Source organism: Oryctolagus cuniculus, chromosome 12 (genome assembly GCF_964237555.1).
Source record: "Oryctolagus cuniculus chromosome 12, mOryCun1.1, whole genome shotgun sequence".
Taxonomy (NCBI): Eukaryota; Metazoa; Chordata; class Mammalia; order Lagomorpha; family Leporidae; genus Oryctolagus; species Oryctolagus cuniculus.
This window is the reverse complement of record NC_091443.1, coordinates 52,283,822-52,310,735: the sequence shown is the minus strand read 5'-3', so window position 1 is coordinate 52,310,735 and position 26,914 is coordinate 52,283,822. Positions and strand designations below refer to the sequence as shown.

Below are 26,914 nucleotides of genomic sequence, written 5' to 3'. Positions count from 1 at the left end.
CTTGACTCTAGGTCTGAACCATCATTTTATCCATTTTATGGAGCTGGTTGCACACCAAGCAGTAGAGGAGCTATTGAGGCATTCATAGGCATTGCTGGGGTTGACCATAGCTGCCACCAAAACTGCACAATTACATCTACCCAAAACCAAAGCAAATGCACACTCCCCAACCCACACCTTAGAAAGCATCTATAGGAAAAAAACATTTCCCTACAAAAGCCACCCTATAAAATTTGGAAAGGTGGCCGGCGCCGTGGCTCACTCGGCTAATCCTCCACCTAACGGCGCCGGCATACCGGGTTCTAGTCCCGGTCGGGGCTCCGGATTCTGTCCCTGTTGCCCCTCTTCCAGGCCAGCTCTCTGCTGTGGCCAGGGAGTGCAGTGGAGGATGGCCCAAGTGCTTGGGCCCTGCACCCCATGGGAGACCAGGAAAAGCACCTGGCTCCTGGCTCCTGCCATCGGATCAGCGCGGTGCGCTGGCCGCAGCGCACCAGCCGCGGCGGCCATTGGAGGGTGAACCAACGGCAAAGGAAGACCTTTCTCTCTGTCTCTCTCTCTCACTGTCCACTCTGCCTGTCAAAAAAAAAAATTTGGAAAGGTGAGGTGACCACTCTACTAGATGAACAGATACCAGCACAGGGACATGAGAAATACGAAAAGGCAAGGAAACAAGACACATCAAAGGAACACAATAACTCCTCACTAACTGACCCCATAGAAAGGGAAACTTGCAAATTATCTGAAAAAATTCAAATTATCTTTTTAAAAAATATTTAGTTATTTATTTGAGAGGCAGCATTACAGACAGAGAGGGAGAGACAGAGAGAAAAGGCTTCCATCCACTGGCTCTCTCTCCAAATGGCCGCAACAGCCAGAGCTGAGCTGATCTGAAGCCAGAAGCCAGGAGCCTCTTCCAGTTCTCTCACACCAGTGCAGGGGCCCAAGCACTTGGGCCGCCTTCCACTGCTTTCCCAGGCCACAAGCAGAGAGCTACATCAGAAGAGGTGCAGCTGGGACATGAACCGATTCCCGTATGGGATGCCAGTGCCACACATGGAAGTTTAGCCTACAGTGTGGGCCCTTAGATTAATTATCTTAATGAAACTCAATGAGATACGTGTGAATACAGATAGAGAAAACAAAGAAATTAGGACAAAACTCATTATCTGAATAAGAATTTTGACAGGGGCTGGCACTGTGAGTAGCAGGTAAAGCTGCCATCTGCAGTGTTGGCATCCCATGTGGGTGTCGGTTCAAGTCCTGGCTACTCCACTTCCAATCCAGCTCTCTGTTATGGCGTGGGAAAGCAGTAGAAGATGGCCCAAGTCCTTGGATCCCTGCACCCACATGGGAATTCCAGAAGAAGTTCCTGGCTCCTGGCTTCAGATTGGTGCAGCTCTGGTCATTGCAGCCATCTGGGGAGTGAACCAGTGGACGGAAGACTGACTCTCTCTCTCTCTCTCTCTCTCTCTCCCTCTCTCTACCTCTGCCTTTCCATAACTCTGCCTTTCAAATAAATAAATAAAAAGAAAAGAATTTTGACAAAGAGCTACACAACACTGAAATAAAAAGAAATCCTAGAGCTGAGGACTTCAATGAATAAAGTTAAAAATATAATTGAGAACTTCAACAGCAGACTAGATCAAGCAGAATTTCTGGACTTGAATACAGGTATGTTGAGTTAATCCAGTCAAGAACAAAGGAAAAGTGAACAACAACAACAACAAAAAGAGCCAAGAAAGCCCGCAGTACCTAAGGGACATAATTAAATGAACAAATGTTCACATTATGGGAGTTTGAGAGAGAGAAGACATGGAAAAGGCTTTATTTAATTAAATAATAGCTGAAAACTTCTCAAGCCTTGGGAGAGATATGGACATCCAAATCTATGAAGCTCATAGGACCCCAATTATGTTCAACCCAGAGTGGTGCTCCTTTATAATCAAAATGTTAAAAGCCAAAGATAGAGAATTCCAAGGACAGCAATTCACACAAAAGGGAATTCCCATTAGATAGCAGATTTCTCAGCAGAAACCTTGTAGCACAGGAGAAAACAGAATGAAATATTCAGAGTGTTGAAAAAGAAAACTGCCAGCCAAAAATGCTATATTCAGCAAAGCTAGCCTTCAAAACAAGGGTCAACAAATTTCCTCCTAGATAACTAAAAGTTGAGGGAATTCACCACCACCAGATGGGCCTTATGAGAAGTACTTCAGGGAGGAATGCAACTGGAAGTGAAAGGGCAATAATTACTATTGTGAAAATATAAAACTCATTGACAGAGGTAAATTCATAATCAAATTCATAATATCCCACCAAAATAATATTTCTCATCTCTAGTAGGAAGGCTGAAAGTCCAAAAATGTCAATGATAACCACAGCCACAATAAGTTGTTAAGGATTGCACAGTATACAATGATATAAGACAAGAAAATCGTGCATTATGGAGAGAAGCAAGAGGGGAAAGTCTAGAATATTTGTATGTGATCAAAGTGAAGTTGAACCCATTTTTTTTAAATTGCACTCATAAAGATAGTGACAGGAGATCCTCCAACTTCTGTTTCATTCCCCAAATGCTCACAACAGCCAGTGCTGAAATGGGCTGAAGTCAGGGGCGAGGACCTCAACTTATAACTTCTACATGGGTGGCAAGGACCCAAGTACTTGAACTTCGTGATAACCTACTATGTGTCAAGGTGGACATTAGCAGGAAGCTGGAATCAAGCAGAGCCAGGACTCAAACCCAGACACTCCAATATGGGACGCAGGCATCCCAGTGTATTAATCACTGTGCCAAAGAATTTCTTTTCTTTTCTTTTTTTTTTTTTTTTTTTTTTTGACAGGCAGAGTGGACAGTGAGAGAGAGAGACAGAGAGAAAGGTCTTCCTTTGCCATTGGTTCACCCTCCAATGGCCGCCACGGCCGGCACGCTGTGGCCGGTGCACCGCGCTGATCTGATGGCAGGAGTCAGGTACTTATCCTGGTCTCCCATGGGGTGCAGGGCCCAAGCACTTGGGCCATCCTCCACTGCACTCCCTGGCCACAGCAGAGAGCTGGCCTGGAAGAGGGGCAACCTGGACAGAATCTGGAACCCCGACTGGGACTAGAACCTGGTGTGCCGGTGCCACAGGTGGAGGATTAGCCTATTGAGCCGTGGCACCGGCCTTCCAGAGGAATGGCAGCAGGCGGGGGGTTGGAGATGTGGTGAATTAAGCCACTACCTGCAACACCGGCATTCTATATTGGTATAAGTTTGAGTCTTGGCTGCTTCACTTCTTAAAAAAAAATTTATTTATTTATTTGAAATTCAGAGTTACACAGAAAGAAAGAGAGGCAGAGAGAGAGATCTTTCATCTGCTGGTTCACTCCCCAATTGGCTGCAACAGCTGGAGCTGCGCCAATCCAAAGCCAGAAGCCAGGAGCTCTTCCGGGTCTCCCGCACAGGTGCAGGGGCCCAAGGACTTGGGCCATCTTCCACTGCTTTCCCAGGCCATAGCAGAGAGCATGATCGGAAGTGGAGTAGCTGGGACTCAAACCGGCACCCATATGGGATGCCAGCACTGAGGCAGCAGCTTTACCCGTTACACCACAGCGCCAGCCCCTGCTTCACTTCTAATCTAGCTCCCTGCTAATGCACCTAGTAAAGCAGCGGAAGATGGCTGCAGTGGTTGGGCCCCTGCACCCACATGGAAGACCTGGTTGAAGCTCCTGTCTCCTGGTTTCAATCAGGGGTGGGGCAGACTGTGACCATTTAGAGAATGAACCATCAGATAGAAGATATCTATCTCTCCTTCTCTCTCTGTAACTCAGCCTTTCAAATAAATGAACAACTGCTATAAAAAGAAGAATTTCTTCTAAACTAAATGGGTTTTTTGTAACTTTAAGATTGTTTATGTAATTCCCAGAGTAACCACAAAGGAAAGATTATAGCATATATAGAAATGAGAAAGAGAAAGAAATCAAAACTTATCATTAAAGAAATCAAAATTTATCACTAAAGCACAAAGGCAAACAAGAGGAATAAAGCAACAAAAGATCTACAAAACAACAAAGAAAACAACTAACAAATTGGCTAGAGTAAGTCCTTAACCTGACAATAATAATCTTGAATGTAAATAGATAAAATTCTTTAATTAAATGATATAGACTGGCTGAATGGATAAAAACAAAAAAAAGAAGAAGATCCAATCATGAGATTCACCTCACTTGTAAGAACACACATGGAATAAAAATGAAGATATGGAAAATAATATTCTGGGGTCAGCGCTGTGGTGTAGCAGATAAAACCGCCATCTGCAGTGCCAGCATCCCATATGGGCACCAGTTCAAGTCCCGGCTGCTCCACTTCTGACCCAGCTCTCTGCTATGGCCTGGGAAAGCAGTACAAGATGGCCCAAGTCGTTGGGCCCCTGCACCCATGTGGGAGACCTGGAAGAAGCTCCTGGCTCCTGGCTTTAGATCAACACAGCTCCTGCCATTGCAACCAGTTGGGGAGTGAACCAGCAGATGGAAGACCTCTCTCTCTTTCTCTCTCACTCTCTCTGCCTCTCCTTCTCTCTGTGTATAACTCTGACTTTCAAATAAATAAATAAATCTTTTTTTAAAAAAAGAAAATAATATTCTGTGCAAATGAAAATCAAGAGTGAGAGTAGCTATACTCATCAGATTAGATAGATTTTAAATTTAAAAACTACACAGAGACAAAAAAAGGTCATTAAATAATGATGAATGTGTCAACTTATCAAGAGGATATAACAATTATAATTAAACATTCACCAAACACATGGGCACACAAATATACAAAGAAATAGTATTAAATCTAAAGGAAGAGATAAACTGTAATACAGTAACAGTAGGGGACTTTAATACTTTCAGCAATACAGAAACTCCAGACTGCAATACAGATCATCCAGACAGCAAATCAGTGAAGAAACACTGGACTTACACTGTATCCTAGGCCAAAGGGACCTGACATTTACAGAGCATTTCACCCAAAGAGTACAGAATACACATTCTCAAGAGCACATGGACCTTTGTCCAGGATAGATCATAAGTTAACCCACAAAATAAGTCTTAACAAATTTGAGAAGACTAAAAGCGTTTCAAGTGTTCTTCTCTGGCCACAGTGGCATAAAAGTAGGCCGTTTGTACAGTCTGGTGCAGAATCATTTTATCCCACTTTATTATTTTTTTTTCAGAGTTAGAGAGAGAGAGAGGTTGGAAGGTCCACTGTTTCACTCTCCAAATGGCTGCAATGGCTGGAGCTGAGCTATCCAAAGCCAGGAGCCAGGAGCTTCTTCTGGGTCTTCCATGTGGGTGCAGGAGCCCAAGCACTTGAGCCATCTTGCACTGCTTTCCCAGACACATTAGCAGGGAGATGGATCAGAAGTGGAGCAGCCAGGACTCGAACCAGTGCCCATATGGGATGCTGGAGCCACAGGCTGTGGCTTTACTCGTTGCACCACAGTGCAGGCCCCTTTCCCACTTTCCTAACTTCGCTTGAACATAGGTTTTGGTCTTTTTTTTTTTTTTTTTTTTTTTTTGCAAGTTTTAAGCATTTTATTCAGTGAGAGAAATGCACAAAAAAGTGAAGGGTTTAATTAGGGGAGAAAGAGCAGGCCGGGAGCCACGTGCAGCAAGCAGGCAGGTGGGAAAGCAGAGAGCAGGCAGCCAGAAGGCCACGCACCCACGGGGGCAACAAGGGAAGGGCCCACTGTGCTCAGGCCTTTTCTCTACTTCTAAAGGGGAGTGATGGGGCCAGCGCTGTGGCTTAGTGGGTAGAGCAGCTGCCTGCAGTGCTGGCATCCCTATGGGCGCCAGTTCAAGTTTTGGCTGCTCCACTTCCAATCTGGCTCTCTGCTATGGCCTAGGAAGGCAGTAGAGGATGTCCCAGGTCCTTAGGCCCCTGCATCTGCGTGGGAGACCTGGAGGAAGCTGCTGGCTCCTGGCTTCAGATCAGCGCAGCTCCAGCCATTGCAGAGAATTGGGGAGTGACCAGCGATGGAAGACTGCTCTCTCTGCCTCTCCTTCTCTCTGTGTGTAATTCTTTCAAATAAATAAGTAAATCTTTAAAAAAAAAGAGAGAGAGGGAGTGGTTATGCAGTCTGATGGGCAGGTGGGCATATACATGAGATCAGGTAGGAGCATGAGATCACACAGGGGGCGTGGTGGAGAGCATGGTCTCCAGCTTACAAACATAATCAATTTGATCCTATCTGTTTGCCTACCTCATTCACCCCTCAGAGATTCCAGACCTTAATTTTAAAAGATGTTGAAGGTCATAGAATCATCGTATCTTCTTTGGCTATTTCTTGCTTATTAGGGGTGTAGGACCTGCCTGTCCTCAGTCCAGAAGTCTTCCTATCTCATCTAACAAATTTGTTTTGTGAGCTGAAGCGCTTTCAGTCACTGCCAATGGCTGTGTCCCCTGCATGGCCATCATTACTCTCAGAAGACACTGAGTTCTGAAACATTTATGTTTGTCAATCAGCATAAACAAACCAAAACAAAACCAATTGCAAGTGGTGTGCCCCTTAAGACAGAAAGAACATGTCTTACAGACTCCCAGATAGTGGGTGGTGATAGGCTACCATTATGCAGGTTATAAACCCATTTAGCTTGAGCATGGAAAATTATAATAGAAGAAACCATTAAGGAGTTTTATTGTCAAGAATAGCTCCTGGAGAGAATCAAGAGAGGCAAGTATAGCATGTCTGCCTTAAGGTGTAGCAGTCTTGATATGACGAAAGCAAAAGCTTTACCTATCTTTTTGCTTTTTGAAGAGGTATTTAAGACCTTTGGTTGGCTTGCAGGAATAAGCAGGCGTGTCTTTTGAGCTTAATCCTAATCTCACTGAGGTAGTCGTGCTCAGTAGCACCTGGTAAGGTCCTTTCCATTTAAGCTGCAACTGATCTGAAGAGGATCTTTCTTTTTTAATATATTTATTTATTTGATAAGAGTTACACAGAGAGAGAAGAGAAAGGTCTTCCATCCACTGGTTCACTCCCCATTGACAGCAACAGCCGGAGCCGTGCCGATCCGAAGGCAGGAGCCAGGAGCTTCCTTCCAGGTCTCCCATATGAGTACAGGGGCCCAAGGACCCCAGCCATCCTCCACTGCCTTCCCAGGCCACCGTGGAGAGCTGGATCGGAAGTGGAGCAGCCAGGACCCGAACCGGCGCCCATATGGGATGCCTGCAATGCAGGTGGCGGCTTTACCTACTACGCCACATCGTGGGCCCCTGAAGAGGATCTTTCTATGAATTGCTCACTCAGGAACTCCTAACGTTGGAGCTTCTGTTAAAAGCTCTTTAATTTCTTGGATCACCTTTTGTAGCTCCCCTGTCCAGCACAGTGTGTCTGTATCAGGACCTTTTAAAGCTCATACAAAAGGTTGGAATCCATATTCCACAGAATCCTGCCATCAGAGATGCCCAGTGTTGGAGCTTCTGTTAAAAGCTCCTTAATTCTTTGGAACAACTTTTTTATTTCCCCTGTCACAGTGTGTCTGTGTCAGGGCCTTTTGAAGCTTTATACAAAAGCTTGGAATCCAAATTCCACAGAATCCTGTCATTCCCAGAAATGCCCTTGGCTGCTTTTTGGTCTGTAGTGACCCTATACATAGGACAGCTTCCTTTCTCTTGACTGAAAGAGCACACTTTCCTGGAGACTAGAATATATCTCAGGAATCTATCTTTTGTTTAGAAACCTGAGCTTTTGTTGGGGAAATTCTGTATCCTCACTTTCCCAGATTCTGAGTTTAATGGAATGCAGAAGAAATTATCCCTTAGGCAAAGGTATATAGCAAACAATAAGATGCATTGAAACAGCGGTCTCATTAGTAGCCCTGAGGCCTTTAACCATTTTGTACTTTTCATTTGACCTTAGGCTAAAACATAGGATAGGAACATCACAGAGAGACATGGGCCTAAGACTCCATGTTTGAGACAATTAACTTTAAGGAAACACCTAAGGATAATAATAAATCTACAGGCAATAGAGTTGGTCACTTAGACGTAACTAAAACTTACAACACATAATATAACACACTAGAACAAAGTGAATCTTTGGGGACAAGTTTTACCATTAATTCTAATACTGTAACTCTTTGAGGACAGAGGTCTTTTTTAATCAAATGCTTTTACATTTTTAAGCAAATAAAAAATTTAATTCCAACTTTCTTGATTTACTTTCATTCTGTCCCTTTCCTGCCAGGTCTCCATCTTCTACCATCTCTCTGCCTCAAAGGAGTATGGATCAGGACAGGATGAGCCAAAGTTTACATTACTTGTGATGGTTCCTGAGATTCCCAGAACAATCTGCAAGCCCTGTTTGGGGGAGCATAATTGGATTTATTACTTTAATTAAAAGTAATTGTTTTTCTAAATCTGAACAAACTTTTTTTGCAAAGTTGTAGTAAATAACAGCAAAGAGACTTGGAGACTGAGTGAGGCTCATTATACTAATTCTCTGGGGAGTCCTAAGCCCATCAAGTTAGAGAGATGAACAGAGCCCCGAAGGAAATAAAGCTACACCCAAGTCTTCCCTGCACAAAGGCGTGTGTTTATTCCAGGAGGATTCGTCTGTCTCCTACAGCCCCATGGTTCACAAAAGAAACACCACCTCACAGAGACTGGGCCCATGTAAGAATTTTTTAGAAGTCTTTATCAGACAGAATCACCCCATGAGGCCAAGAGGAGGATAACAAAAGATTGCTCCAAATGATAACTGTACTCTAGAACGAATCTGCTGAAAATGGAAGATTTTGAAACATTCTGGGGTTCAGACACTTTGAGCTGAATGATGACAAAGGCCAGGGAAACCACTGTACTCTGAGTGGCCCAGGGAATGCAGCTGCCCATTCGAAAGCTTTGGGAAAGAACCAGGTATTCTCAGAAAATGCCATCAAATTCATGAAGGATACACATCTCACACCAACAGTATACTGTCTGTATATTCACAGCCTGCAGACAATATTGCAACCTCAAGAAATACTTCTGGGAACCTAAGAATCTTCTGCAATCCTGTGAATAGTCTATTTGGAATGGCCTGAATGAGACTTCTCCAGCGTGCTGTTAGACACCTGGCCCTGGGCCTTTGGAATAATCTCTGCCCTGGCACCTCAGGGGCTGGCAGAGCAGCAATGACTTCCTCAAATTTCCCCTTACTGGCACTTGATACACACACATACACACACACACACACTTTTTTTTTCCAGTTATCAGGTCTGGCACATAAAGAACAGCATTTGGTCTCATTTGTACTTTTAGCCCCATCATCTGGGTCACTGTTGAAACAAACAGTAGCTAAGTCAATATTCAGTCAATCAATTGCTTGCACTGAGCAACTTTGCCTGATATGATTTACAATGCTGATCAACCCTGTGTTCTATATGACTGGTCCCTTAGATAACCTAAAGCTCTGGACAATACCAACTCTAGGTATAAACCTTCATGCTTCTCCTTAGAAGGGGAAGGTCTTCCTCTCCCTCTAAGAGCACTAAAACTGTTGAGAAGAACACGCAGTTCCAGCTGCAGCAGACAAACCCCCGGGGAATGCATCCTTTCCCACTGGGCTGTGCATGACTGACCCTTAGAACAGTGAATGGTTTGAAGTGGATGCTGCAGCCATGTCCAGATCCTCCAGCTGCCAGGTAAGTCTCCCCCTTCACTCATCATGTATTTAGGATAAAGGAAGAGCTGCATGAGGTGGCCCACTTCCCTTTGCAGCTGGAAGATCTCCTAGCTGCTGATCTCTGATTTGACATAAGAAGAAAAAAGTCTATTAGCAGCCCTGTCCTTGAGCTGGTCACAATGACTTTGCAGGTTTATCCATGCTAAGCTGCTGGCTCAGCATGAACCCAAAGCTTTTCCCTCCCTCCCACTCCCATTAGGTCCTTCAACACTTTAGACTCTGTTCCTATGTTTCTCCCAGTGTGTCACACCAAGTACTTTGCCTAAGTACTATTCATTTTATTAATTCCTGATGTTTCTGGGTTTCATGTTCATGCTGGGTTCTGCTTTTGTCCTGGAAAGAACTAGGTAAGTTTGTTAATCACCTGGGCTCACCTTTCAATCAAATGATTAGGCTGCAGTGAACTCAAATCACTGATGAATTTAGATGACATTTAGTCTGGAAATGACTCTTGGGAAATAGCCCTCAATACATCTTTAGAGGCTGATTAACTAATCCTATTCAGCTGATTAACTCATTCTTAGTAACTGTCAACAAATGATAGAGATAATGGTAATTGGCAGAATGACTTTGAAGAGTGCAAAAAGTGCTAAAAAAATAAAAAGGAAAAACAATTTTAAAAGGAAAGTTTATAAGATGTATCAATTCTTCCTCCCTATTAACATAACTTTCATCCCTTGATATTTCCACTTCTCCAAGTACCCTTCCAAATACCTAAACTAGGTCCCAATGTAATTCTCCAGTGAGTGGGTGACACATAATTCTTGCTATAACTCTGGTCAATAATCAAAGTAGTCATTATAATGCTAATGGAAGGAAACTTCCAGAGATGTTGACTTTTTTTTTTAACTTTTATTTAATGAATATAGATTTCCAAAGTACAGCTTATGGATTACATTGGCTTCCCCCCGCCATGACTTCCCTCCCACCCACAACCCTCCCCTTTCCCGCTCTCTCTCCCCTTCCTTTCATATCAAGATTCATTTTCAGTTTTCTATATACACAGAAGATTAGTTTAGTATACATTAAGTAAAGATTTCAACAGTTTGCACCCACATAGAAACACAAAGTGAAAAATACTGTTTGAGTGCTCGTTATAGCATTAAATCTCAATGTACAGCACATTAAGGACAGAGATCCTACATGAGGAGTAAGTGCACAGTGACTCCTGTTGTTGACTTTACAAATTGACACTCCTGTTTATGGCATCAGTAATCTCCCTATGCTCCAGTCATGAGTTTCCAAGGCTATGAAAGCCTTTTGAGTTCACTGCCTCTTATCTTATTTAGACAAGGCCATGGTCAAAGTGGAAGTTCTCTCCTCCCTTCAGAGAAAGGTACCTCCTTCTTTGAAGACTTGTTTTTTCCACTGGGATCTCACTCACAGAGATCTTTCATTTAGGTTTGTTTTTGTTTTTGTTTTTTGTTTTTTGTTTTTTGCCAGAGTGTCTTGGCTTTCCATGCCTGAAATACTCTCATGGGCTTTTCAGCCAGATCCGAATGCCTTTAGGGCTGATTCTGAGGCCAGAGTGCTGTTTAGGACATCCGCCATTCTATGAGTCTGCTGTGTATCTCGCTTCCCATGTTGGATCGCTCTCCCCTTTATTTATTCTATCGGTTAGTATTAGCAGGCACTAGACTTGTTTATGTGATCCCTTTGACTCTTAGTCCTTTCATTATGATCAATTGTGAACTGAAATTGATCACTTGGACTAGTGAGATGGCATTGGTACATGCCACCTTGATGGGATTGAATTGGAATCCCCTGGTATGTTTCTAACTCTACTATTTGGGGCAAGTCAGCTTGAGCATGTCCCAAATTGTGAGATGTTGACTTTTAAAAAGGGATCTTTTTAAAATATTTGGGGCTTTTTTTTTTTTTTAAGTTGAGAGCATTCTACCCAAGCAGATCTCTCTGTACCAACTACCTCAAACTCCAGTCTACCTCAATGATGGAGTCTCCACTCAGAGAATGGTTGTGAGAAGGCACCTCCACCTTCTCCTGAGGAAAAGCAAACTCTCTTCAGCTGGACCAAGTCAAAGCTACTTGGCATGCTGGTTTTATTTAAATGCTGCCCCCTAGGAAATACTACATACATGACATGTCCCCAACCTCTTGTATGTCAATCACCAACCAAATCCATTTCTCAGACATTTGAAGTATTATTCTCTGTTTCAATAAATGGTCATCAAAACTGATTATTTTGAGAAATTGCTTTTAAGTTCTTTAGAAAATATAAAAACTTTTGAGTCAACAAAAATTATAAAAATATAATTAAAATGTGAAATTCATTCACTAAGAGATGAAGGCTTCATAGAAAACAGTATTTATTAAGGAGACACTTAAAGCATCAGTGGGATTTGAAAGACTGGTGGTTACAAGCTGAAAGGTAGCCTTGTATGAAATATCACAGGTGTATGAAAATGGATAACAACCAAAACATCAGAGAGTTTACTGTGTCTAGATCCCAGGGTTTGTGGGAGAATGTAAAAAGAGAAAAACTTGGAAATATTATTTGGTAAAATAATACTAAAATATACCATGAAATTTTGATGTATGTAGATATGACTTGGAGTAGTTCTTATTAACTTAATTTTTGAGAGTTGTGCTTTTCTCATAGCTTTCCTTTTTACAATCCCAAATAACACTCAAAGGCACCAAAGGTTCAGGAAATCCTGTGACATTAATGCCCTCAAATATGAACTATTTATGGATGAAGACCCAATATTGGAGTAAGGATAAGAACAAATGGTGCTGAAAGCAGCTTACATTAGTAGCAATGGAGGAATTCACTGAGAAATAGAAATAAACTTTTTGGTTAAGGGAAGTAAGAAAATTATTTTTGGCTGTACCTTACTTAGGTCACCCTGAACGTCACCACTTTCTCCTATAACAGATCTACCAGATACTAACCATTAGACAGGCAACTCCAGAGGCTCTGCAAATGAGCTTGAGAAGTCAGGGGTGAGAAGATAAGATTTTCACAGACATAAAAGACTTGGTCAGCCCAAAATGCAACACATATTCTTCTTGCTTTCAGCTCCAGCTTATTTTCAGACCCCTAGACCATCACCACTCCTGATGCTGAACACCTTTCATCAGCCATCCCCAGCGCAGGTCTCAGGAGCCATGGGGAACCACACCAGAATCACTGAGATTGTCCTGCTGGGGCTCTCAGATGCCTGTGAGCTGCAGCTGCTCATCTTCCTGGGGCTCCTCCTCACATATCTCCTCATCCTGCTCGGGAACCTCCTCATCGTGGTCGTCACCCTCATGCACAGCTGCCTCCACACCCCCATGTACTACTTCCTCCGCAACTTTGCTGTCCTGGAGATCTGGTTCACCTCCGTCATCTTCCCCAAGACGCTGACCAACATCCTCACAGGACACAAGACCATCTCCTTTCTAGGCTGCCTCCTACAAAGTTTCTTCTATTTCTTCCTGGGCACCACAGAGTTCTTCCTACTGGCAGCGATGTCCTTTGACAGGTATGTGGCCATATGTAACCCCCTGCGGTACACCACCATCATGAGCAAAAGGGTGTGTGTCCAGCTGGTGCTCTGCTCATGGATCACAGGACTCATTCTCATTCTTCTTCCAAGTGTCATCATATTTAACCAACCATTCTGTGGCCCTAATGTCATTAATCATTTCTTCTGTGACAACTTTCCACTCATGGAACTCATATGTGCAGACACAACTCTGGTAGAGCTTCTGGGTTTTGTGATAGCCATCATATGTTTACTGGGCACTCTGTGTGTGACAGCCACCTGCTATGGCCACATCGTCCACACTATCCTGCACATCCCCTCAGCCAAGGAGAGGCAGAAAGCCTTTTCAACCTGCTCCTCCCATATCATTGTGGTGTCTCTCTTCTATGGCAGCTGCATCTTCATGTACATCCGGTCAGGCAAAGGTGGCCAGGGGGAGGGCTGGAATAAGGTGGTGGCATTGCTCAACACTGTGGTCACTCCAGTGCTCAATCCCTTCATCTACACCCTGAGGAACAAACAGGTAAAGCAGGTGTTTCGGGAGCAGGTGAGCAAGATCCTCTCAAAAAGTTGTGGAACAAAGAGCTGAGCTGATATTCCAGACCTGCTATGGGAATTTGAGAGATCTTCAGGAGACTGGAATTCCATCTGGGTCTCCCATATGAGTACACAACCCAAGGTCTTGAGCCATCATCCACTACTTTCCTGGGTACATTGAGCAGCCACATCTCAAACAAGTACACAGATATGGGATGACAGTGTCACAGGTGGCAGCTTAACCTGCTTTGCTACAATGCTAGTCCCAGAAAATCCTGTTATGAAATGTTTCTGTGTGATAAATTTCTGTGGTGCCAGTCACTATGAAATTCAGCATAAACCCAAAAGCTCTCTGGACCTCAAGGCACTTTTATTAATGTTCAGATTCAAATATTTTTGCCCATTTCATCTGTTTATCTGACTTTCCAACAGAAAATAAGCTCTTTGAAAATAAGTACTAGCTCTTTAATTCACCAGAGGCTTCAACCATCAGTCCATTGTCATGGACTGAATATATTCAGTAAGTACTTCCACACTCATCACTGGCTTTGTGTCTGTTTCTCCAACACATTCAGAGAAGAGAACATTCCCAAGTTAGTACAATCATAATTTAACCAGTAAATTCTTGTCATAGAAACTAATCAGCAAGAGTTCACAAAAATGACTAATGCAATTGTTTTTTTATTTTGCATATAAGCTACTTAAGCGTTTTAAGTATTAAAATTCATAGAATTTCCTCATTTTTTGATAAAGTCTCTTCCATCTTCTGGTTTTATTTCCTCCTGAGCCCAGTTTTCTCATCTGTAAAGTCAGGATGACACTGCCCATTTCAAAGCACTGTAAATAAAAATCAAAGGAGATATTCCATGGGCAGTGCCTTCAATAGTGATTGGCACAAAATACGTCCTCAATAAATGTTAATTCCTTTACTCCAATTTTCATCTTGCCTTCCCTTACCTCCTTTGTTAATTCATTTGAATTATCAACAAAAGCATTTTTGAAGATTTTAAATTCAAAATATTATTAAAGATAGTGTTTAGCCTATTGGAATGTATTACCAAGATGTCTACCGTTCTTTTACAAGATTTTTTCCAGTAGGAAAATTTTTTATTATCTATTTTATTTATTTGAGAGGCAAAGAGACAGACATAGAGAGAAAAACAGTCAGAGAGAGATCTTCCATCCACTAATTCACTCTCCAAATGCCCAGCTCAGGTTGGGCCATGCCAAGGCTGGGAGTCAGTAACTCAATCTAGGTCTCTGTTGAGCATGGCCTAAAATCTCCATTACAATACGGCGCCTGGCGGATGTTCAAGGGGCGTGTCTGCGGCGGCTGCTGCTGCTGCTACTGCGGCTGCTGCTGCGGTTAAGCTACGTAAGATCAGACCACCGGCAGGGATAGGTCCACTTTAGTTCCGGACACATGGACAGTGCATGATCTCTATACTTTACTTAAGTTGCCCCTGTGCGTGGTTCACCCGTGTCTGCGTGACCTTTTCACTTATTGGCTTGGTTCCCCTACTGTGCATGTCCTTCGTAAGCTTTATAAGCCTGTACACTTCCTCAATAAAGCGGTTCCTGCTTCCACAGAACTCATGGTGCTTGTGGTGTGTTCATCACCTGTCGACCTTACCTTTCCCGTTCGCCTTGTTAGGGAGTGCCTGTGCTGTCCCCTGCTGGTCAGGGGCCAGCCTAGGGCTTGAGACCCCGACAGGTCTCTTATGTGGGTAGCAGGGTCTCAGTTACTTGAGCCTGCTGCCTCCCAGGCTATACATTTAGTACAAAAGCTAGAGTGGAGAATGGATCCAGAACTTGAACCCAGGCACTCCAATAAGGGATGTGGGTGTCTGAAGTGCGACTTACCCACAGTGCCAAACACCTACCTCAGATGTTCACATTGATTAAGGTAAAGTCATATCTGTAAGGGAACAAATATCAAATAAGTAACTTAATTAACATAATGATGCATTCAAAAATAATTATTACACAAATGTCTATTTCAAGAAAATAAATATGCATTATGGTCTTAGAGGTAGTAATCTACCCTTTGAATAATTTGTATTCTCCTAGGTAAGATATTAAGTACACAAAAAGCTGTAACTCAAAGTAAAAACTGTTCTGTGTAAAAAAAAAAAAATACCATGTGTAACTCTTCAAAAATAAATCTGAAAACCATGAGACAGTGGTTGATTTTCCATAAAAGAAAACCTTCAAAAACTGATATAAAGAGATAGAACACTTGATTAGACAAATTACTATAGAAAGATCTCAAAATAGTTCAGAAAGCTTTAAAACAAATGGGGGCCAGTGCCGTGGCGCAATAGGTTGATCCTCTGCCTGCAGCGCTGATACCCCACATGGGCACCGGTTCTACTTCCCGGCTGCTCCTCTTCCAGTCCAGCTCTCTGCTGTGGCCTGGGAAGGCAGTGGAAGATGGCCCAAGTTCTTTGGCCCCTGCACCTGTGTAGGAGACTGGGAGGAGGCACCTGGCTTTGGATCAGCAAAGCTCCAGCCATTGTGGCCATTTGGGGAGTGAACCAGTGGACGGAGGATGTTTCTTTCTCCTTCTCACTGTCTGTGGCTCTACCTCTCAAATAAATAAATAAAATCTTTAAAAAAAAAAGTTCAGAAAGTAGGTCTTTAAAAACAAAAAACAACCCAATTCTACAAATAACAAATAAGCACATGGTAAGATGTGTCATTAGGGAATCTAAATCAAAACCTTGTAAGATACCACTTGACACCCACCAGGATGGCTATTATTTTTTTAAAAAATTAGATTTATTTATTTATTTGAAAGTCAGAGAGAAAGATACACAGAGAAGAGAGGTAGAGAAAGAGAGAGAGAGGTCTACTTTCCGCCAGTTCATTCCCCAAATGGCCACAACAGCCAGAGCTGGGCCAATCCAAAGCCAGGAGCCAGGAGCTTCCTCTGGATCTCTCATGTGGAGACAGGGGTCCAGCACTTAGGACATCTTCCACTGCTTTCCCAAGCCATAGCAGAGAACGGGATCAGAAGCTGAGCAGACAGGACATGAACTGGTACCCATATGGAATGCTGGCACTGCAAGCGGAGATCTAGCCTACTGTATCACAGCACTGGCCCCAGAAAGCAGAACAGATGTTTGTACACCCTGTTCATAGAAAAACTATGACCAACAGTCAACGGTGGAGGGGAGGAATAATCTACAGATCCATGGATGAACAAAATGTGATGTGTGTGTGCATACAACAGAGCATTATTCAACTTTAATAGGAATGAAATTCTGTTACATACTGCACATGGATGCAACCTGAAGACATGTTAAATAAAATAAGCCCATCACAAAGAGACAAATATCATTTACCTTCAATTACATGAGGAACCTAGAATAATCACATTTGTAAAGACAGAAAGTAGAACAATGATTACCAGGGGCTAGGTCAAAGGGGGAATGAGACATTACTATTTGGAGATAGATAGTGGTGAGAATTACACAATAATATGAATGTATTTGATGCCACTGAATAGTTTAAAGTAGTTAAAGTGATCAATTTTTGTTATATGTATTTTACCAAAATTTAAAAAAACCACAGATCCCAAGTCTAATACAAAGCAAAACTACGTAATCCTTGACTCTCTTCTCTCCCTCACACCCTACAACCAATCTATCAGAAAATATTGTAAATTATACCTTCAAAACATACACAGAACCCTACCGCATCTTGCCATACCACCACTGCCATCTTTGTCCCTGCCACCTTCCATTTCCTCTTGGTTCTCCATCTCCTATTTGCCACCCCTGTTCCATCTACATGACCTCAGAGGAGCTGGAAGCCATAGATAAGGAAGAGGTGAGCTTACAAAAAAATTAAGAGATGGAGCCAACACTAAATATTCTTTCTCTCTGAAGATTACCTGACTAAAACAAGCCTCAGATGGAGGTTAGATTAAGTTTTACCTTTAAATTACAATCAAAATTTTAACAATTACATAGAATTGGACAGTTTAATAACTATTCTTTGGACTGATAGTGAATGGAGGACTTTTTGAATTACTTTGAATGGCCAGAAATGTCACTGTATCTATCCTAGATCTCATCCAAGGGTCCAGGGAGAAATTACTATAAGAATAGGTTTAAAGGGGCATAAAGGAAGGGGCACAGTGGAGAATATATGTTACAATTAAAAGGTTGCTAATCATAATATACAAAGAAAAATAACCCCACAAATAAATGAACTAAGGATAGGCATAGACATTACACAGAAAAGCAAATCCAAAGGACTAATAAATAAAATGATGACTAATTATACTGATAGTCAAAGTGATCCAGATTAAAATAACAATTAACCCACCTAATGATTGATGAAGTACTTTTGATTTTTCAAAGCAATAAAGGAATTGTGTGTTTGTATTTTAAATAATACTGTTAATTTAGAACTTATTGAAATATTTACAGGTGAAATAATGTGACATCTGGGATTTGCTTCACAATAGCAAGGGAAGACAGTAGGTAGTGATCTAAGTGAAATAAGAATCGCCAGGAGGGGCCGGCACTGTGGCACAGTGGGTTAAAGCCCTGGCCTGTAGTGCCAGCATCCCATATGCACACTGGTTTGCATCCTGGCTGTTCCACTTCTGATTCAGCTCCCTGCTAATGTGCCTGGGAAAGCAGCAGGGGATGGCCCAAGTGCTTTAGCAACTACACCCAACATGGAAGACCTAGAAGAAGCTCCTGACTCCTGGCTTTGGATTGGTTCAGTTCCAGCCATTGTGGTTATTTGGGGAATGAACCAGAGGATGGAAGACCCCTCTCTCTGTGTGTACTTCTACCTCTTTCTGTAACTCTTTCAAATAAATAAAATAAATCTTTAAAAAGAAAGAATTACCAAGACTTGATTATTGTCAAAGCTATTGATAAACAGATTCATTATGCCATCTGCTTCTGTATATGCCCGAAATTTTCAAAATAAAAAATTAAAGATAATGGGAATACTTCAGTCAAGAGGTAATGTATACAAACTTGGTAGCACCCACAGCAATGAAACAAGGAAAATTATGTAAGAGATGTTGCACAGCCAGAAACTGATGCAGTTGTGTACTGAAGGAATAAAATGATTAGAGGTAGAAAGAAAACAGAATTGAAGAAGATCCCAGGTACTGAGTCTAGGTCACTGGAAAAATGTTGGTATCTCAGAGACAAAGTAGGCAGGAGAGGGCTTGGAGATGACAGGGTTAAACACCTAATAGTTGTAGGAACATCAAACATGGGACACCTATGCTGACTGGGACAAGGAACTCTTCACAACAGTTTCTAATGGCATTGGAAGTGTTGTCCAATTGTCTATCTCTCACTCTCTTTGATTAACTTCTAGCAAAGATGGCTATCCAAAAAGGAGACTCATTAAGCTGAGATAAAAATTGTGAAGTTAATATTTGCAGGCTTGTCACTAACCATTTGGATAAGGAATTCTCTACATTCCAAATCCAGGAAGTAGAAAATAATATTCTCAGTGAGTTTATATGTGAATCATAAAGGATATAAACTGAGCTCAAGGTTTAAGAGTTTAAGAAAATTCAAAGGTACCATGATTCAGTTCAAGGAAATGAACTAAGACAGAGATATCTGTATTCCTATGCTTACAGCCACATCATTTACAATCACAAAGATATGGAATCAATCTAAGTATCCATCATCAAATGCATGGATAAACAAATGTGTTATATATCCACAATGGAATATTATTCAATCACAAAAAAAAAACCTCCTGTCATCTGCTGTCATCTGTGTCAACCTGGATGAACTTGGAGGACATTATGCTAAGTAAAATAATCCAAGGACAGAAAAACAAATATCACGTGATCTCATGCATATATGGATCTTAAAAAGCTGACCTTATAGAGGCAGAGTATAAATGGTGGTTATTAGGGACTGGGTATTTGGTGTGGGGGTGGGCAAAGATGTTGGTCAAAGGATACAAACTCTGTTAGGTAAAACGGAAGAAGTTGAAGTGATCTATTATACAATAAGGTAATTGCAAGGACAAGGCAGACAAAATGCAGGTAGCCTAGGCCCAGTGTGCAACTCTGAGTGGACATTCAGAGGCTTCGGACATAAATGAAGTTGTGCAAATAACCTGGTTGTGGGAATTAGGCATCCATCCTGATTCTGAGAGCCCATCTATTCTTCCATCTTTTGCAGCTGTAGTTTCTAGTCTGTTTCTGACACTCCAGTCCCCAGTTTCCCCAGGGTCCAGCCAAAAACTTTGCTACCTGCAGACAGACTACCTAGACCACCAACTACTTCCTTCTCAGGGATCCCCTGTCTACTCAGCCTGCCAGGTCAGCTCCAGTCATTCTCACAGTCATATCCTCTGGCCACAGGTCCTGTGGTCGTGCCCTCAATCTATCTTTCTTTACACTCTTTTTCTGATTTTAAAATTTTATTTCAGGCCGGTGCCGCAGCTCAATAGGCTAATCCTCCACCTTGCAGCGCCGGCACACTGGGTTCTAGTCCCGGTCGGGGCACCAGATTCTGTCCCGGTTGCCCCTCTTCCAGGCCAGCTCTCTGCTGTGGCCAGGGAGTGCAGTGGAGGATGGCCCAAGTGCTTGGGCCCTGCACCCCATGGGAGACCAGGAGAAGCACCTGGCTCCTGCCATTGGATCAGTGCAGTGCGCTGGCTGCAGCGCGCCAGCCGCAGCGGCCATTGGAGGGTGAACCAACGGCAAAGGAAGACCTTTCTCTCTGTCTGTCTGTCTCTCTCTCACTGTCCACTCTGCCTGTCAAAAAAAAATTTTATTTCAGTGAGACAGGAAGACAGAGAACTCCCACACTGGTTTACTACCCCAATGCCCACAGTGGTCAGGGTTGGGATGAGGCAAAAGCCTGGAGCCAGAACTCAATTCAGGTCTCCTACATGGCTGGCAGGAACCCAGTCACTTGAGCCAGACTGCTGCCTCCTGAGGGTTGCATTAGCAAGAAGCCAGAATCAGGAGCTGGAGAGGGGAATCGAATCCAGGCACTCTGGTAAGGAATCTTAACCTCTAGGCTAAACACCTCCCCCTATTTTTTAAGGTTTTTCTTTTCTTTCCCTTTTCTTTTTTCATTCTGGGAAAAATAGAGAGGGAGAAAGGACCTACAATGGGAACTTTCACTTTCTGATTCACCCTCCAAATGCCCACGATGGATGGATGGTAGACCAAAGCCAACAGCCAGGAACTCACTCCAGGACTTCCACATGGGTGACAGCGACCCAATACTGAGCCATCACCACATCTTTCCAGGGTTTGCATTAGCAGGAAGCTGTGGGGACCTAGAGTGGGGAATCAAACTCAGGCACTGCAATGTGGGATGTGGATACCTTAACCTCTAGACCAAAAGCCTTTCTCCCACTTATTCTCTAAACCTTTTATCACTTCTTCAAAATTAAAGTTTTCCTGTGTCATTTCTCCCCCCTGGACCCTAAAAATGACCCCTTGATCTGGTTTCCTGTTCTTGGCTGCTCCATTTTCCTCTCCCTACCTCCACTATAAAAAAGATTCTGTCACTTCTCTGCTTATGACCTTCTGGTAGCTTCCAGTTGCACTAGGATGAATGAAATCCACCCTTGTTACCAGGCACAGTCTTATGTCTGCATGTTTTGAACACAGATCATCTTTCCAGCCAAATCTCATGTCGCTGGCACTGATTCACTGGCCTTCTTGCTGTTCCTCAAAAATACAAGCTCTTTGTTCATTTCAAGGCCTTGACTTATGTTCTCTTTGTTTGGAAGTCTCCCAGCCTGTATAACCCCTCTCTGCTTCAAAACTCAGCTGAAATAACCCTTCCTCAGGGAGATCATTCCTGGCTATCTACCTAAGTCAGGCCTCACCAGGTTTTCTCTCCTAAAGCACTCGGTTCTCTTCCTTCATAGTTGTCATCATGTCTTGTTATTACTTATTCATGCTTATTTTTCTCCCTCAATATTAGTAAGAACAAACAACTGATTTTCCAAAGGATAGTAACTGAAGCTCTTTTCTTGACTGATGAAGACGCTTTACCCAGAATCCAAAATCCACACAATAAAGGCAAAACCATGATGGCATCTCATGTGCTACCCAGCCCTCTTATGATATGACAGGGAAGAATCCTTAGGCACACAGTGTTGAGGTTTCCATTTCTTATCACAACCAACAAGTGTACACTGTATAGGCAACCACAGTCAGAGAACCAGAGAACTCATAAGTCAGACCTTTCTGGCCTAGTCAGAGGATAACTATAATTTCTAAAAGTAGACCCCAGTGGTTGCAATCCTTGTGTGTCATGTTCACTCCTTATAATCAGATGTCCAATTAATTGAGCCTCCTTCTTATATAGGTCACTGGCTAGTCATGACTCTTGTCAGGAGAAAGCTGATTACATAAGTAGTTCACATGAGATAACTGAATAGGGGCTGGGATATCTACCCTAGCAACCTGCTGCATCAAAAATAGTCAGGCACTCAGGGGAGGGTCATCCAGGTCAAACCAATTCACTAATCCTTTTTAAACATACATCTAAAAGTTATTCATTTGCCTTTTAAAACACATCATTGACTATTAAAATCAGGCCACTTACTGTAGTCAAGTTACATCAACTCATTTTGTATTGAATGCCTATAGTTTTTATCCAATCTAGGACACAGTTTTGTGAGCAAATAAAAAATGTAGGATTGCAGAGTATTTTTAGCTTGAATGGCCCAATGATCAAAATGGAGCTTGACCTAAGGTCCTCTTACCATGACTCTGCCAATGTAGAGTAAACTCCTTGGAGACAGACAACTATGACTATTTCACTTAGAATTTGCAACTTACAACTCATTTACAATTCACTTACAACACACTCAGCATATCCTACAATGCATAGCACATACTACATGCTCAATAAGTCTATGTTGAGTGAATGATAGATTAACTCAAGCTTTTCCATATTCCCACCTCCAAGATTACAACTGATCCTTCAAGTCGGTGGATCCAAGATGGCAGAATAGGGAGAGAGCTTACCACTCTAGTCTAGGGGAAGATAGTTTTTAAAAACATGGAGAGAGTACAGTCGCAGGGCAGAGTTAGGGAGAAAATGGCAGAGGAAACCTCACACAAGCTATAGGGACACTGTGGACCTACACGGAGGGTGTGGACAAATACAACTCAGGACCCAGCAGCTGAAAGCCTCAGCACTAACTCTGGAGTGAGAGGTAAGACCAGACTATAGCAGCCCAAGCCATGGGTGATAAAGCTGCAGGAAGAACCTGGCATGGGTCCGGCTTCGAGCCCTGTGGGGGAGTGTACCTGCTAACCTAGAGGGAAAGTAAAGGGCACACTTTTCTCTCCTGGAACACCCTGCATCAGCATCCTGTAACAAGCTGAAAGGGCGGGCACCATTTTGGAATACGTAACAGCTGCTCCAGCTCATGTCTACATGCCCAACAACCAGCCCAGCAGAGACATCTGAGTCTGGCTGGGAGAATTGACAGGGGGCTGGGTTCTTATAACTGTGAGAGTCTTGTGTCCTGGGACTGTGAAAACATTGTGGCTACCTGCTGGGGAATAGTCTGCGGCGGCATTGCTAGGCGGAGGTTTTTAGTTTCAGTTTTGACCAGGGGCTTTCCAACAGGCGGGGCTCTCCGGAGGCAGAGGGATCAAGGTCACGGTAAACAACAAGATGGCGCCAGGACCCCTGCAGTGAGTCTGCCTGCCTGCCTGATGCGTGACACCTCACCTGATTGGCCGAAGGACGCGTGCCCTTCACGTGAACAGAGACTGGATTGGTGTGCCTGATACATGGATTCTAGCTTGCTTCTGATTGGTCACATTTTGTATATAAGCCGCAGGTGTGAGGAGGAAGCTCTCTCTCTCTCTCCTCTCCTTTCCTCCTTCCTTTCTACCTCTGTCACGTCTACTTTCTCTAATAAAAAGTCTACTGAAGACCGATAAGCACCGTTCGTTCTTTTCTCGCCCGAGAAACCGTCGTCGCGGGCCCTGGGTTGAGTCTGCTGGCCAGACTCCTCGAGACGCTCGTGGCAGCTACCTGGGAAGGCACAAGGTATGACTGAGATTTTGGGCAATCAAGGTAAGAGGCTCTACATATTTGGGGCTTCCTGATCCCCTAGTGAGAGTCATTGCTACAGGATTCGTGCTTACACCAAGGGCTGCACAGACTCTTTGTGTGGTTCTTGGGATAACGCAGATGAATATTGTACAACCTGGGGTGGAGCACCCAGGTACTGGTCTCCTTTGAGGAGAGGAGGTGAGCAAGAGACTATGCCAATAGAGCAGAACAAAACTCTGCTGTGATTAAATTTAAAAAAAAGAGAGAGAGAGAAGAACTAGAAGAGATGACAAGATGTATGCCAAGTTTTAAGAGAAAAAAAACTGTCAACCCAGAATACTATACCCTGCAAAGCTCTCATTTATAAATGAAGGTGAAATAAAGACTTTCCATAACAAACAGAAATTGAAAGAATTTGTCACCACCTGCCCAGCTTTACAAAAGATGCTTAAGGATGTGCTACACACAGAAACATAATCATCACTATAAAAGAAGGTAAAGGCGGAAAATTTCCCAGTAAAAGTACAAAGGAAATCCAAAGTAAACAATAGAAATATTTAGGGAGAGTTCCAAGATGGCAAAGTAAGGAGGGAGCTTACTGCTCTAGTCCAGGAGAAGATAGTTTTTAAAAAGTGGAAAGAGTGCAGTCTCAGGGAACAGTTAGAGAGCAAAAGGTAGAGGAAACTCCACGCAAATTAGAGGGACATAGTGGACTAACGTGAAGAGCATGGGTGCCCACAACTCAGGACTCCAGCAGCCGAGAACCTATGCACCAGCATTGGAAAGTGAAGTGAGACCAGACCCCAGAAAGCCCAAGCCACTGGTGCTAAAGCTGCAGAAAGAGCCTAGAGAGAACCCAGCTTGGAGCCCCATGGAGGATAGTACACCTGCCAAACTAGAGGAGAAAAAAAAAGGACAGACACATTTCTCTCTCCTTGTTACAGGACACTTTACAACAGTGTCCTGTAACAAGCTGATAGAGCAGGTGCCATTTTGGATATACATAACAGCTGTGCCAGCTTCAGGAGTGGATGGCTTCACCGTTGAATTCTACCAGATATTTAAAGAAGAACTAACTCCAATTTTTCTCAAGCCATTCAAAATCATCGGAAGGGAGGGAATCCTCCCAAATTCTTTCTATGAAGCCAACATCACCTTCATTTCTAAACCTGAAAAAGATACAACAGAGAAAGAGAACCACAGACCAATTTCCCTCATAAACATGGATGCAAAAATCCTCAAAAAAATACTAACCAATCAAATCCAATAACACATCAGAAAGATCATTCACCCAAAGTGGGATTTATTCCTGGTATGCAGGGGTAGTTCAACATTTTCTAATCAATCAATGTGATCCATCACATTAACAAACTGAAGAACAAAAACCATATGATTATCTCAATTAGATGCAGAGAAAGCACTTGATAAAATCTAACATCCTTTCATGATGAAAACTTCAAGCATTAATAAACTGAAGAATAAATATCATATGATCATCTCAAAATACACAGAGAAAGCATTTGACAAAATACAACACTCTTTCATGATAAAACTTTAAGCAAATTGGGAACAGAGGAACATTCCTCAACACAATCAAGGCAATTTATGACAATCTCATGGCCAGCTCATAGGGATAAGTTGCATTCTCACTGAGATCTGGAACCAGATAAGCATGCTCACTCTCACCACTGCTATTCAATATAGTCCTGGAAATTTTAGCCAGATCCAGTAGGCAAGAAAAAGAAATCAAAGGAATACAAATTGGGAAGGAAGAAGTCAAACTATCCCTATTTACAGATGACATGATTCCATATATAGGGGATCCAAAAGACTCCACTAAGAGACTACTGGGACTCATAGAAGAGTTTGGTAAAGTGGCATGATACAAAATCAACACACAAAAAGCAACAGCCTTTGTATACACAGACAATGCCATAGCTCAGAAAGAACTTCTAAGATCAATCCCATTCACAATAGCTAAAAAAAAAAATCAAGTACCTTGTAAAAAATTTAGCTAAGAATGTCAAAGATCTCTATTATGATAATTATAAAATTAAATAACAAAATAGAAGAAGATACCAAAAAAATGGAAAATCATCCAAGTTCATGGATTGGAAGAATCATTATCATCCGAATGTCCACACTTTCAAAAGCAATTTACAGATTCTTTTTTTAATAATTTATTTGGTAGCTAGTGATTTCCTTTCTTTTTTTTTTTAAGATGTATTTATTTATTTGAAAGTCAGAGTTACACAGAGAGAGAAGGAGAGGCAGAGAGAGAGAGAGCTCTTCCATCCGCTTTTTCACTCCCCAGATGAACACAACAGCCTGAGCAGTGCCAATCAGAAGTCAGAAGCCAGGAGCTTCTTCCGGGTCTCCCACATGGGTACAGGAGCCCAAGGACTTGGGCCATCTTCTACTGCTTTCCCAGGCCATAGCAGAGAGCTGGATTGGAAGTGGAGCAGCCCAGTCTCGAACTGGCACACATATGGGATGCTGCCACTGTAGGCAGCAGCTTTACCCACTAGACTGCAGCACTGGCCACGCAATTTACAGATTCATGTGATACCAATCAAAATATCAAGGACATTCTTCTCAGATATTGAAAAATGATGCTGAAATTCATATGGAAACACTGGAGACCTCAGATAACTGAAGCAATCTTATACAACAAAATCTAAGCTGGAGGCATCACAAGAACAGATTTCAAGATACTACTAGGCATTATAATCAAAAGAACCTTGTAGTGGAACAAAAATAGATGAATAGAACACTGGAAAAGAATAGAAATTCCAGTAATCAATTCACACATCTACAATCAACTTATCTTTGACAAAGGAGCTAAAATCAATCCCTGGAGCAAGGACAATCTCTTCAACAGATGGTGCTGGGAAAACTGGATTTCACATGCAGAAGTATGAAGCAAGACCTCTACCTTACACCTTACACAAAAATCCACTCCAAATGGATTTAAGAACTAAGTCTATGATCCAACACCATCAAATTATTAGAGAACATTGGGGAAACCCTGCAAGACATTGGCATAGGCAAAGATTTCTTGGAAAAGATTCCAGAGGCACAAGCAATCAAAGCCAAAATTAACAAATGGGATTACACTAGGGCTGGTGCTGTGGCCCAGTGGGTTAAT

At 42.6% G+C, this 26,914-nt stretch overlaps 1 protein-coding gene and 1 long non-coding RNA gene across 2 annotated transcripts in view; one reads left to right on the top strand and one right to left on the bottom strand.

Moving 5' to 3' along the window:
* The window catches only part of LOC138844649 (uncharacterized), a 103,233-nt gene that overhangs the window by 18,925 nt on the left and 57,394 nt on the right, over window positions 1-26,914 (bottom strand). Inside the window, exon 2 of the long non-coding RNA XR_011380813.1 lies at window positions 15,604-15,638. This is a non-coding gene — a long non-coding RNA (uncharacterized lncRNA). The remainder of the gene's footprint in view (window positions 1-15,603; window positions 15,639-26,914) is intronic.
* Window positions 12,757-14,113, top strand: OR6J1 (olfactory receptor family 6 subfamily J member 1). Its single transcript, XM_002717897.4, has one exon. It carries the CDS (start codon window positions 12,774-12,776, stop codon window positions 13,770-13,772), a length of 999 nt encoding a protein of 332 aa, XP_002717943.4. The 5' UTR covers window positions 12,757-12,773; the 3' UTR covers window positions 13,773-14,113.